General features: G+C 38.7%; 1 protein-coding gene and 1 long non-coding RNA gene across 2 annotated transcripts in view; both read left to right on the top strand.

The window, feature by feature from the left end:
- TNIP3 (TNFAIP3 interacting protein 3) overlaps positions 1-831 on the top strand; it is a 123676-nt gene extending 122845 nt beyond the window's left edge. The window contains exon 7 of the mRNA XM_044277453.1: positions 670-831. Within this exon, the coding sequence (XP_044133388.1) occupies positions 670-831 (162 nt within the window). The remainder of the gene's footprint in view (positions 1-669) is intronic.
- A 6889-nt stretch (positions 832-7720) lies between these two features.
- Positions 7721-12895, top strand: part of LOC122921115 — a 92379-nt gene continuing 87204 nt past the window's right edge. The window contains exon 1 of the long non-coding RNA XR_006386975.1: positions 7721-7815. This is a non-coding gene — a long non-coding RNA (uncharacterized LOC122921115). The remainder of the gene's footprint in view (positions 7816-12895) is intronic.

The raw sequence follows: 12895 nt of genomic DNA, 5'->3' as shown, positions 1-12895 counted from the left end.
AAGGATTCTTTACTGTAAGAGCAGTGAGACTATGGAACTCTCTGCCTGAGGAGGTGGTGATGGTGAGTACAATAAAGGAGTTCAAGAGGGGCCTGGATGTATTTCTGGAGCGTAATAATATTACAGGCTATAGCTACTAGAGAGGGGTCATTGAGTTATTTCTGATTGCCTGATTGGAGTCGGGAAGAATGGCTTCTGCCTCACAGGGTTTTTTTTTTTTGCCGTCCTCTGGATCAACTTGCAGGATAACAGGCCAAACTAGATGGACAAATGTCTTTTTTCGGCCTTATGTACTATGTTACTATGTTACTATGTTATAATGAAGTAATAAAGACATTGGATTTTATCTTGAGCCTGCTGCTGGATTTTTACTACTGTTTTCAAACCCACTACAGTATATTACCTGGATAAAGATGTTGTGAAATTATATAGAAACTAGAAAAGGTATTGTAGGAGGACGCATCAGTTGAACTGTTTTCATAAACCACAACAACTTCCTCAGGAAACACAGTTTGCTCAACCGAGACAGAGTTATGTTCACACAAACCCGGATGACTTACAATTAACACTGCAAAGCTCTACGATTAAAAAAAAAAAAAAGAAAGGAAATCTATATCTACATTGAAAAATGGCATAAAAATAACAATGGTGATTTTCTTCTTACATCAGTGGGACGAAAAGCTTTTCCTAAGGAGAAATGCAGCGTCTCATGGTGGTGTCCTGGAAGGCAAAGCCAGGACGCAGAGATGCCACAAGGAGATCAAACATAGGCACCGACATATGACAGAAGCTGGGAAACTTTTCTGGGTGCTGCTACAGGGGGCAGTGTAACATCTAAAAAGAGAAAAAAAAATACTTTTAAAATATAAAATAAATCACTCTGGTTTGGTTACATCCTGTATGTAGCACTTTTTACTATTGTACCCAAACAAACCCATTATGCACTTTTTCTTTCACAGCTTCAGCACTCCCCCTAACAATACCTAGCTAGTTTATAGCTACTTCCACACATCTAGTTACATACATACTTCCCTACCACTAAATGGGTATTCTGGTTATAGATCATGAGAATAGGGGTCCCATACCGTTTGGAGCCCCCCTTGATGGAGCAATGAGTCAGAAAAGCGAGCCGCCACTCTATTCATTTCTATGGGACTGCTGGAGATAGCTGAGCTCTGTACTTGGCTATCTCCAGTCTCAAGATATACAATAAAGTGATACATATCTGGTAACCTTACAATCCATAAATTAAAGTAAAGGTTTTTGATTTGCACATATCAGGCCATATTTCACATTTAAATGTTAGCTGCATAATTTGAAGGTCCTCTCACTGTTATTGACTTCTAACGATAGCTGAGGGAAAGAATCAAGAAAAACCTCTGTTGATAGATAAATAGGTCCCCAGACCACTACTATTTGGCTGACAATAATAGATATGGTGTCCACTAGAATACTTAAAAAAATGTTACATGAGATTAACAAATGTGCTGCACATAAACATCCCACAGAACAGTCACGTTGGACATGGGTTTATAAAATTAACCCCTTCAACCACGGTGATGTACTTGATATATCACGGTGGTTGAGGGAATATATGGAACGGGCTGCTGTGGTGAGCCCGCTCAATACGCGGTGGGTGCCAGTTGTATCATATAGCAGACACCCGGCCGCAGTTACGGGAAATGGCGATTGCACTAAACCCTGTCATATTCCAGGATCAACACTGATCGCAGCATCTGTGAGGCAAGGCAGAGGAATATGGCTACCTCTGCCTTGCATTCGGATCCTCTGCAGTGAAGTTGCGGGACTCTGACCAGTTACCATGGCATGGACGCTTCTGAAGCTTACCAGGCTGCCATGGTAAACTACAAAGAAAGTCCAGCTCACTCCAATCCAAATTACCTGCGTTCACGGAAAAGGCTGGTGAGCCCGTTTAACGTAGGATTTGAAGACAAGTAAATTCCAGCACTTACGATTTTTGGTAGCTAAAAACTTTGTCTTTTATTCAGGCAGTAGACAAAAGTAGACTATGGTCTCCACATTTATATAAGTGAATTGTTTCTGATTAAAGAGAGTTAAAAGCTATTACTATAAAACTAAAAAAGAAGTTTTAGTAAAAACATTATATAAAAAAAATCACAGAAAAAGAAAGGATAATAATGCAACAAATAAGATGCAAGCATTATATATGGACTAAGACCTCATTCTGATGTAATAAAATATGAGACTTTTAGCCAATATATTTTGATCAAAACACATCTGCGCCCACCTTCCCCGCCAAGGTGGTCTCAGGTCAGGCAGGTCCTACGCTAAACCTACCTTTGCCATTGGGTAGCTATGTCCAGGAGTGCAGACTCTTCACATATAGTGTGCTGCTTCTAGTCACCTCTATTTGCATCAAGCAACCAATGACAGGAGGAGCAAGCACACCTATAAGTACCACCTAATCAAGGCGGTCTGTTTGATAGGAAGGCCAAAAGTGCACAGGAATGCTACTCCCAAGGTAAAATAGGAGCGCATTCACACTTGAAGGTGCCACTCCCTCAAGCATATACTACATACAAAAAAAAATCACAAAAAAGAGTAAAAAACAAAGATAAAAACATCCTGCATGATATGATAAATAAATATGCGGATGTCCCTGGCTACATTTATGAAAAAAAATCACTGAAAAAAAAAGCACAATAATGCAACAAATAAGATGCAAGCATTATATATGGACTAAGCCCTGATTCTGATGTAATAAAATCTGAGACTCTTAGCCAATATATTTTGATCAAAACACATCTGTGCCCACCTACCCCTGCCAAGGTGGTCTCAAGTCAGGCAGGTTCTACGCCAAACCTACCTATGCCATTGGGCATCTATGTTCAGGAGCGCAGACTTTGCACATATAGTGTGCTGCTCCTAGTCACCTCTATGTGCATCCAGCAACCAATGAAAGGAGGAGCAAGCACACCTAAATGTACCACCTAATCAAGGCGGTCTATTTCATAGGAAGGGCAAAATTGCACAGGAATGCTACTCCCAAGGTAAAATAGGAGCACATCCGCACTTGAATGTGACACTCCCTCAAGGATATACTACATAATAAACAAAAATCACATTGTGATTTTTGAAAACCATTATATAATATATAGCATTAAAAGTTTAAATCACCCTCTTTTCCCAATTTTACATATAAAAATATATTAAAGGGAGTCTGTCATCAACCTGACCGGTTTTAAACCAATCACATAGTTCAGTGGGACACAAAGACATGACACAGATATTACCTTTTGTTTTGCTTTTCAGATCATCCAAATCGCCCAAAAAGTCATTTTTATGATATGCTAATGAGCCGTTGCAAGTGCCCAGGGGCAGAGAGTTTGCTGAAAGTGCCCAAGTTCCCCCGCCTTACTCGCACCTAACTCCGCCCCTCAGTAAGCTCCGGCCAGCCCTGTGGCTCTGTGACATCATATTTCCCTATAGGCCGTTCGTGCATCGGAGAGGCACAGAGATATGCAGTGCGCAGTAACTGGCGCATGCGCACTGCATATCTCTGTGCTTCTTCCCACTGTAGGCAGAACACTGCGCATGCCCGGGCCCGGCAGCGATGTGTGAACGGCCTATAGGGATGTCACAGAGCCATCGGTTTAAAACCGGTCAGGTTGGTGACAGACTCCCTTTAACAATAAAAAATGAACAAATTAGGCAACACTGCGTCCAAAAATGTCTGAACTATTAAAATATGTTTAAAAATTCCTGTGCATTGAATGCCGTAACTGAAAAAAATTAAAACCACACAATTCGCTCTTTTTTTAGTAAATTTTCTGCCCCTTTAAAGCAGTGATCAAAAAAGCATATGTACCACAAAAATGGTACCAATAAAAACTACAGCTCATTCTGCAAAAAAACAAGCCCTCATACAGCTCTCTAAATCGAAATAAAAAAAAGAAAAAGGTGCCAAGAAATGTTTTTATTTTTTCCAAGGTTTCAATTTTTATATTTAAGTAGTAAAACATACAAACCCTATACAAGTTTGGTATCACCACATTTGTATTGAGCCTCAAATTAAGAACGTCATGTTTAATGCATAGTGAACTCTATGATATAAAAACCCCAAAAACCTTGGCGGAATTTTTTTTCTCAATGTAACCCCACAAAGATTTTTTTTTTTCCATTTTCGAATAACAAACATTGTAAATTAAATGGTGCCCTTAAAAAAATACAACTTATCCCACAAAAAATAATCCCTCATACGGCTATATGAATGGAACATTTAAAAAGTTATGACTTTTGGAATGTGGGGAGGTAAAAACAAAAATGCCAAGCTAAAAACGGGCCTCATACTTAAGGGGTTAAGCAGGGAGCAGGGGGCACTGTAAACAGTGTACAATCTAAAAAAATGGTGCTTCTGCATTAGTCCCTGCTGCCCTGATCCCCAATGGGCCTGCAACAGTCACATGCCATTCATCATTCCATGAGTGCTGCAGCCAATCATTGGTTTTCGGTGTGACATGATGTTTATACTCAGAGGATCCTGACACAAAAAGGCATGCTCTTTATGGTTAGTTTATTTCATAGCTGATTGCACAATACATGTTTTTGGCCCATTCAGCGCCATTATCAACCACTTTACATATCACCCTAATGCTAGCAGTTATATAACACTGTACCGTATGTAGTTAAAGCGTTAAAGTAACATCAGATGCTATATCTAAGTAACAGGAGTATAAAAAAGGCAATACATTATCATTCTAACACAAATCAATAAAGATGGGTTATGGATAAATGTTTTGGCTATACAATCAGGTTGAACTCAATTTCATCTGTGCTGAGCTGTCTGTAAGTTAAAGTGATATAAATATAAAATGATCACTTTTTAAGCAACCTTGCAAAAATTTGTCTTATCAGAGAGAAATGTCTAATTCTTCTACCAGCTGTTTACCTTGCCCCCACCCTTTGCTAAATTATTTTCTCTTGGAAATATGCTTTTGATCCTTCCTGGAAGGGAGCATCTCAAAGAGGGATCATATTACAAGTCTATGGAGACGGGAGGGGAGAAGTGAGCAGGAGCACAGTGATATGGGACTATGGGTGAGACACTATAGAGACTGCTGAAACTAACTATCTCAGCCCAAGTGCTTTATTCACAACCATACATGTCAGTAATGTCCTCCATGATTCCAGGGGGGCCTCTAAGTGAGCAACATAAAGTTAGGAAGCAGATTCTCCTCTACTTTTTATGTGCAGTGGATAGCAGCTAGATTTGAATGATGCCAGTGGGAACCTGAGTACGGCTCTATTAAGAAAAAATTACAAATAGGAATGGTGTTCTACAATTTCAAAGTACCCACCCATGTTCTCTAAAAAAAGAAATCCCCAAATCTGATCTAGAAACATATCAGCAGAGGTTAGATGAGATTAAAAGTAAACTTCACAGGAGAGAATACACATCAGAAAATACTCATCATGGCACTGAGTCAAAGACAAGGAGAAGTGAATAGAATAAATACAGAATCCCCTTCATACATAATAGACAATAGCATATTATTAACAAGGCTCATCTTGTATCAAGATATAAAAAAATCCTCTATTTAGTTCCTTTAAAAAGTCGGGTAATCTGCGTGATCATTTTGTGAAATCTGATTTGGGAGTGAACAGATAGTATCTCATTAAGCATTCTTATCCACCCAAAGTGTTTGCTTATAATCAATGCTTCGATGTAATCAGTGGCGCCTGTTAATATTACCCACTGATGGGTCACTCCTATATAATTAAGATAAATAAAGTAAAGAAAAATCTACAATTAGATGTGGAAACCTATTTCACTTATACTAGAAAAAACATGCAATTGCACAAATGAACAACTAAGTGATAGAACAGATTGAGCAGCTGAGACGTTGAGGAAGTATAGAACCTTTATTGTTGTGCTCTGAAGCATACTGGGTTAATTTGCAAAACTGGAACCAAAGCACAAGATTTACACAGAACCCGCTTTTGTTGATTTGTGTTAAAACGGAAATGTATTGCGCATATATATATATATATATATATATATATATATATAGGAGATGAAAAAACGAGGCAGCACTTCCAGCTTTTGGTGTACGGGTGAAGACCCAAAACTTTAATCCAAGCGACGTTTCGGCCTACTCAATGAGGCCTTTATCAAGCTTGATAAAGGCCTCATTGAGTAGGCCGAAACGTCGCTTGGATTAAAGTTTTGGGTCTTCACCCGTACACCAAAAGCTGGAAGTGCTGCCTCGTTTTTTCATCTCCTGTATATCGTGGAGGAGTGGCCTGCCTCTGTGGGGATTTGCACCCAGTTCACTGGCTCTGACTGTGCTGCTGCACTATTTGTGTTTTATATATATATAATATACTCCTGTTGTTGAAATATAGCATCTGATATAATTTCAATGCAGACATATATTGCATTATAGAACTGCTAGAATTAGTTTGATATGTATAGTGGTTGACAAAGTCTTTGGACAGGCCAAACGCATCGTGTGTAACCAGCTATAAAATAAACTAACCTTAAAAAGCAAACCCACAAGTGCTAGGATCCTCTTATTGCTATCTTCATGAGACTTACCTTCTGCATGCACCATAACTGTCAACTACAGAATGACGACCAAACACCACTATTCATGCACATCTGACCCCTTATTGTGTCATAGGAAACGTATATTTAAGTAACCAGCTGCAGAATGGAACCAATACAGTTCTGGGATTGTCAGTTATGCCAATCGCAGACATTTAACCTTTCAGATGCCTTGGTCAAATGTGACCATGGCATCTGAAAGGCCTAAAACCCAGAGGCGCGTACTTGCCATGCATGAACACCTCCCCTGGGTGGAGATCGGGAAGGTGTTCCATGTCAGTAATGAGCCAGTAATCAATCCCCTTCCCCCAAAATAAAAGTAAATAAACAATAAAAAAATTAACATCATGGGCATCGCTGCGTGTGAAAATGCTATACTATTAGCATATAAAAAAAACGTACCCCATACAGTGAATTGCGTAATGGGAAAAAAAATGGCTGATTCACCATTTTCTCATCACTTTACCTCCCAAAAAATGGAATAAAAAGTGATCAAAAAGTCATACACACCACAAAATGGTATTAAGAAAAATTATAAAAATTGAGCCCTAACACATCTCCATAGAAATAACTATAAAAAGTTATGGGGGTCAGAATATGGCGATGAAAAGAAAACTTAATTTTTTCAAAAGTATTTATTTTTTTCAAGTGTGGTGTCACTATAATCATACTGACCTGCAGAATAAAGAGCTGAAGTTTTACCGCATAGTGAACGCCTTAAAAACAAAATCCATAAAACCGTCAGGAAAGGGTTAAAGCGAATGCATCAACTATTTTTTTTTACCAATTAATACCATACTCTGAAACATCCTCTTTTTTCTATTCTGTGTTTATTTTCTGATTGCAGATGTTTTATTCATTTACATGATTATGGTAGAGGCCATACTGCTTAAGCTGCTTGTACCCTGTTTACTACAGTTTAGAGATATACTTTACAGCTGCCACAAATACGGTACTAGCATGATTCTGTCAATATGATGGAACCATCAGCGGAACCCAATGGGCCCTACTCAATTGGGTTTGTTGGGTACCAGTGGAATGGAATGCACAGGATAAATGTGAACAAAGACTTATATTCATGATTTTTTATTGTGTTTCCTTCTCAGGCTCTTCTTCATGTGACGATAAAAGACAAATTTGATTCCATTAATACAAGAGTATACCCGTCTTCACTGGCAAAGACTTGTGAAGACTTTAAGACAAAAAATGAAGTTCTTATACAGCAGGTGACTATAATTAGAAAAGTGGCAAGAAATCTTAGTAAATTTGTGACATTGGAAAACGTGATGCAGGAATTGTGAATATGAAATACGTAGTCCTAAACTACATATTTTTCCATTTATTTACAGCAGAATACTGGCATAAATATCTTAATAAATGTTTTACCGAGTGGAGTGTCTTAGTGTAGACGTGGTTCAAAGAGCTCATATTCCCTTTGTCATGCAAAACCATCTCAAAACTAGCATTATGCATAATACAAAGGGGAGAATTACTAAACTAAATCCTTCAATTCCAGCTCAATATAGATTTATGATTTGGACACTATTTACACCTCACTAGAAAGTTTTCAAACATTTCCAGCAAATTGGGCCATAAAAGCAGTGATTTACATATTTTTTATTTTACGTATTGTATGTTTCTAACTAAGCAAATGTAGAGAGTTTTCAATTCACTTACTTCAGCTGTGATGTCAGCTTCTTTCCCTGCTCTTTTACTGTGAAGGCTGTGCTAGTTGGAGCAAAAGCCATGTCCCCTGCACTGCCCGATCTGCTGGCTGAGCATCTGCCTTGTGTTTCCCTCCCACTGGATTCTTCAGCACAGTTGAACCCTTTTATCATCAGCAGCACAGACACAGGGTTGGAGGCTCTGCCTCAGGTACTGAGCAGCTACAAGGTTTCTTCTCCTGGCACTGAACAGACAAATGCTGTGCACAGGATCCTCTCTCCCTCCTCACCCCTACAAAGACCAGAGGAGGTCTCTCCTCTGTACTCCTCTGCTAGCTGTGAGGAAGTGTCTGCAGAGCATTGTGCAAGAACAGGTAGGGGGAACATCCTGTGTGTATCAGAAATTTCAATGCACTGTACATCTGGAACCTGTAGTCCCACACATACAACATGAGTATCCCAGTAGCCAGACTGCCGACAGCGCAGCACTGTTATTCACTCCCTTTGCAGAGTTGGGGGAGGGGAAATGCAGTCACAAGACTCATGAGGAAAGCCTCAGAGATTGTTGTTACATGCCCCCATAGCTCTGCAACTGCATATCAACAAAGGACTGGGACAGAACTAGGGAAATGAGCATATGTAATTTTTTCTTTGCCTAAAACTTGCTTAGCTTGTGTATATATTACAGACCATCAGATTTACAGTGCTTTATATTTTTTTTTAATATAATTCGGACCAAATGGTATTCAGGCCATTGATCGGGAACAAGTTTTCATAGGCACACTCGTTTCCGAAAATTGTCTCAGATACTCATTCAACCAATCTGCCGATAAACAAGCTAACGCTCATTTGTCGGCTGCCTGGCATCTTTCATCGGGATTAAACATACTAGATCATCAGAATAAGGGAGGAAGACTGCCATAGTAATCATTCTTCCCACATGCACATTGCATCTGCTTGTGTAATAGGCTGATGCAAACAAGCACCGATGGATATGTTTATCATCTATTTGTGCTTGTCCTGCCCTAATATTGTGTAGAGTAATAGGACCTTAAGCCAACAAAGAAAAGATAAACTTTATTAATCCCTAAAACAGGCAAATTGAATATTGTAACAGTGGCATGCCTCACATACACAAACAACAATACATATTTACAAGTAATATAAAAGACAGCTATTAAAAAACTATATAAATAATAAATTAATAAATACAACTACTTTATTACACCCACCACATCTCTACAGGGAGTGCAGAATTATTAGGCAAGTTGTATTTTTGAGGATTCATTTTATTATTGAACAACAACCATGTTCTCAATGAACCCAAAAAACTCATTAATATCAAAGCTGAATATTTTTGGAAGTAGTTTTTAGTTTGTTTTTAGTTTTAGCTATTTTAGGGGGATATCTGTGTGTGCAGGTGACTATTACTGTACATAATTATTAGGCAACTTAACAAAAAACAAATATATACCCATTTCAATTATTTATTTTTACCAGTGAAACCAATATAACATCTCAACATTCACAAATATACATTTCTGACATTCAAAAACAAAACAAAAACAAATCAGTGACCAATATAGCCACCTTTCTTTGCAAGGACACTCAAAAGCCTGCCATCCATGGATTCTGTCAGTGTTTTGATCTGTTCACCATCAACATTGCGTGCAGCAGCAACCACAGCCTCCCAGACACTGTTCTGAGAGGTGTACTGTTTTCCCTCCTTGTAAATCTCACATTTGATGATGGACCACAGGTTCTCAATGGGGTTCAGATCAGGTGAACAAGGAGGCCATGTCATTAGATTTTCTTCTTTTATACCCTTTCTTGCCAGCCACGTTGTGGAGTACTTGGACGCGTGTGATGGAGCATTGTCCTGCATGAAAATCATGTTTTTCTTACCTTGCAGACTTCTTCCTGTACCACTGCTTGAAGAAGGTGTCTTCCAGAAACTGGCAGTAGGACTGGGAGTTGAGCTTGACTCCATCCTCAACCCAAAAAGGCCCCACAAGCTCATCTTTGATGATACCAGCCCAAACCAGTACTCCACCTCCACCTTGCTGGCGTCTGAGTCGGACTGAAGCTCTCTGCCCTTTACCAATCCAGCCATCTGGCCCATCAAGACTCACTCTCATTTCATCAGTCCATAAAACCTTAGAAAAATCAGTCTTGAGATATTTCTTGGCCCAGTCTTGACGTTTCAGCTTGTGTGTCTTGTTCAGTGGTGGTCGTCTTTCAGCCTTTCTTACCTTGGCCATGTCTCTGAGTATTGCACACCTTGTGCTTTTGGGCACTCCAGTGATGTTGCAGCTCTGAAATATGGCCAAACTGGTGGCAAGTGGCATCTTGGCAGCTGCACGCTTGACTTTTCTCAGTTCATGGGCAGTTATTTTGCGCCTTGGTTTTTCCACACGCTTCTTGCGACCCTGTTGACTATTTTGAATGAAACGCTTGATTGTTCGATGATCACGCTTCAGAAGCTCTGCAATTTTAAGAGTGCTGCATCCCTCTGCAAGATATCTCACTATTTTTGACTTTTCTGAGCCTGTCAAGTCCTTCTTTTGACCCATTTTGCCAAAGGAAAGGAAGTTGCCTAATAATTATGCACACCTGATATAGGGTGTTGGTGTCATTAGACCACACCCCTTCTCATTACAGAGATGCACATCACCTAATATGCTTAATTGGTAGTAGGCTTTCGAGCCTATACAGCTTGGAGTAAGACAACATGCATAAAGAGGATGATGTGGTCAAAATACTCATTTGCCTAATAATTCTGCACGTAGTGTATGTATTGCAGAACCACAAAGTGCATCTTCTGTCTACTTTTATTAGACAGTAATAATAAATCCTACCCAGTGTATCAGTTTTGTCTTCAGTGTTGCTTTAATGAACACACACCGGTTTTGAGTAAGGTCAGGACTGATTTTAATGGGAGGCTGTCAGCAGGAACTTCACTGTTAACCTAGGCACATTGCCTTGTATGGTTAGCTCAGCTGAATAAAATGATTCCTTTCATTTAATGATCCTTTGCCTCATTCTAGAGAAAATGTATTTTTCATTTATATGGAGGTAAGTGCACTGAGAGTGGATCCAAACCAATCAGTGCACGCTTGCTTTCCCTGCTTCCTCTGCCAACACTTCCCTCTTCTTGACTGGCAGGATCAGGTTCCTGCAGAAGTTTTGAAAACATTTAGGGATAGAAACACAGTGAAGGAGAGTTATCAAGAGAGGAATTTTTAAAATCGGATTTGGAGGAGTCTACATTGCCATCATTTCCCCCAAATTTATCAAATTTCATGCAATGTTTGATAAATTTGGTGCATGTTTAAAGGGGTAGTCCACTACTTTACAAGTGATAGCCTATCTGCAGGAGTAAACGGAGCTGGTTACTTTTTGAAACCAAAATTTTTGAGTGCATGGCTTGAAAGTTCCTGGACAAAATTAGGAATGCAGGTGTAGAAGTCTATTGAGCATTCTAATTTAAAATACTTGGATATTAAAACTGATACTTAGGGGGCTTAGTTAATTATGCTACTCCACAATCTTTTACATTTTTTTACTTGTCATTTCTTAGAAATGAAAGAATGGAGAAATAAGACAGATACGTCAAAATACATTGCTCTTCCACGTACCCTAGGTAGGGCCATGTTACATAACAAAACACATCTGGCCTGACTATTACCAGCGCATGTAGAAGGTACAAGCACTCAGTACGCCGGTATTGTTAATGTTCTTTAACACTTGTGAATTATTATCATTACAATGTGACGATTGTACAAATTGCTCTTGCTGGTTCTTTATTCCATCAGCAATGATTACTGCAATTAAATTGTTGATCGATGAATGCTATTCTGTACTACAGAAAAAACATATTTAGAGATGTACATGGAAAGCAGTAAAAGAAAAATGAAAAATATCTGACTTCTACAAAAAGCTTAACTAGCAATGGCGTTCTGGGAATTTGTTTCCAATAGATTCAGTTCATATATTCTAAATTATCCATGCTGTGTAATGTACTAGTGCCTAAATAAGCAAAGGTTTTATTACTATATCCTTAGAACATGCTGGCTGTAGTTTTCCTTTCGTTTGGATCAGTTGTTTTTCTAGGTCATTGGCTAACACTATGTAGGAAAAGGACAAATACCCTTAAGAAAGTGTTAGGAACTCTGAATATAACAAGCTATATGAAAGTGCTTAATAATCACATGGGGCTATTTACAAATTAGAATGGAACTATTCACCAGGTCTAAAACAGTTACAGACTTTATGCTTCAGTGGCTTGGAGAGCCAGACCTAAGATTTGTATAGCCAAAGAGGACATTTCTTTTCTGGCAGAAACATGCAACGGAAACTCCAGATTTAGGAAATTCTGATAGAATGACATCATTAATAGTTAGTTTTCATGTTCTGCTCCATCAAAAAATTGGGCAATGTGATACTAAATCTGGAAAATATTTGTTACTTTACCGAAGATGATTATCTGCAATGTGATAGCTCTGTAAACTGTATAATCTTTGGAAAGAAGCAGATTTCAGCAGTAATATTTCTTTATACAGTATACATGACTAAAAAGTAAATTTTTATATGTTTCTAAACAATTGAGTCACATTATTATACCCACTACCTAATATCCAGA

This window comes from Bufo gargarizans, chromosome 1 (genome assembly GCF_014858855.1).
Source record: "Bufo gargarizans isolate SCDJY-AF-19 chromosome 1, ASM1485885v1, whole genome shotgun sequence".
Lineage (NCBI taxonomy): Eukaryota > Metazoa > Chordata > Amphibia > Anura > Bufonidae > Bufo > Bufo gargarizans.
The sequence above is the reverse complement of the archived record's forward strand: the minus strand, read 5'-3'. Positions and strand labels throughout refer to the sequence as shown.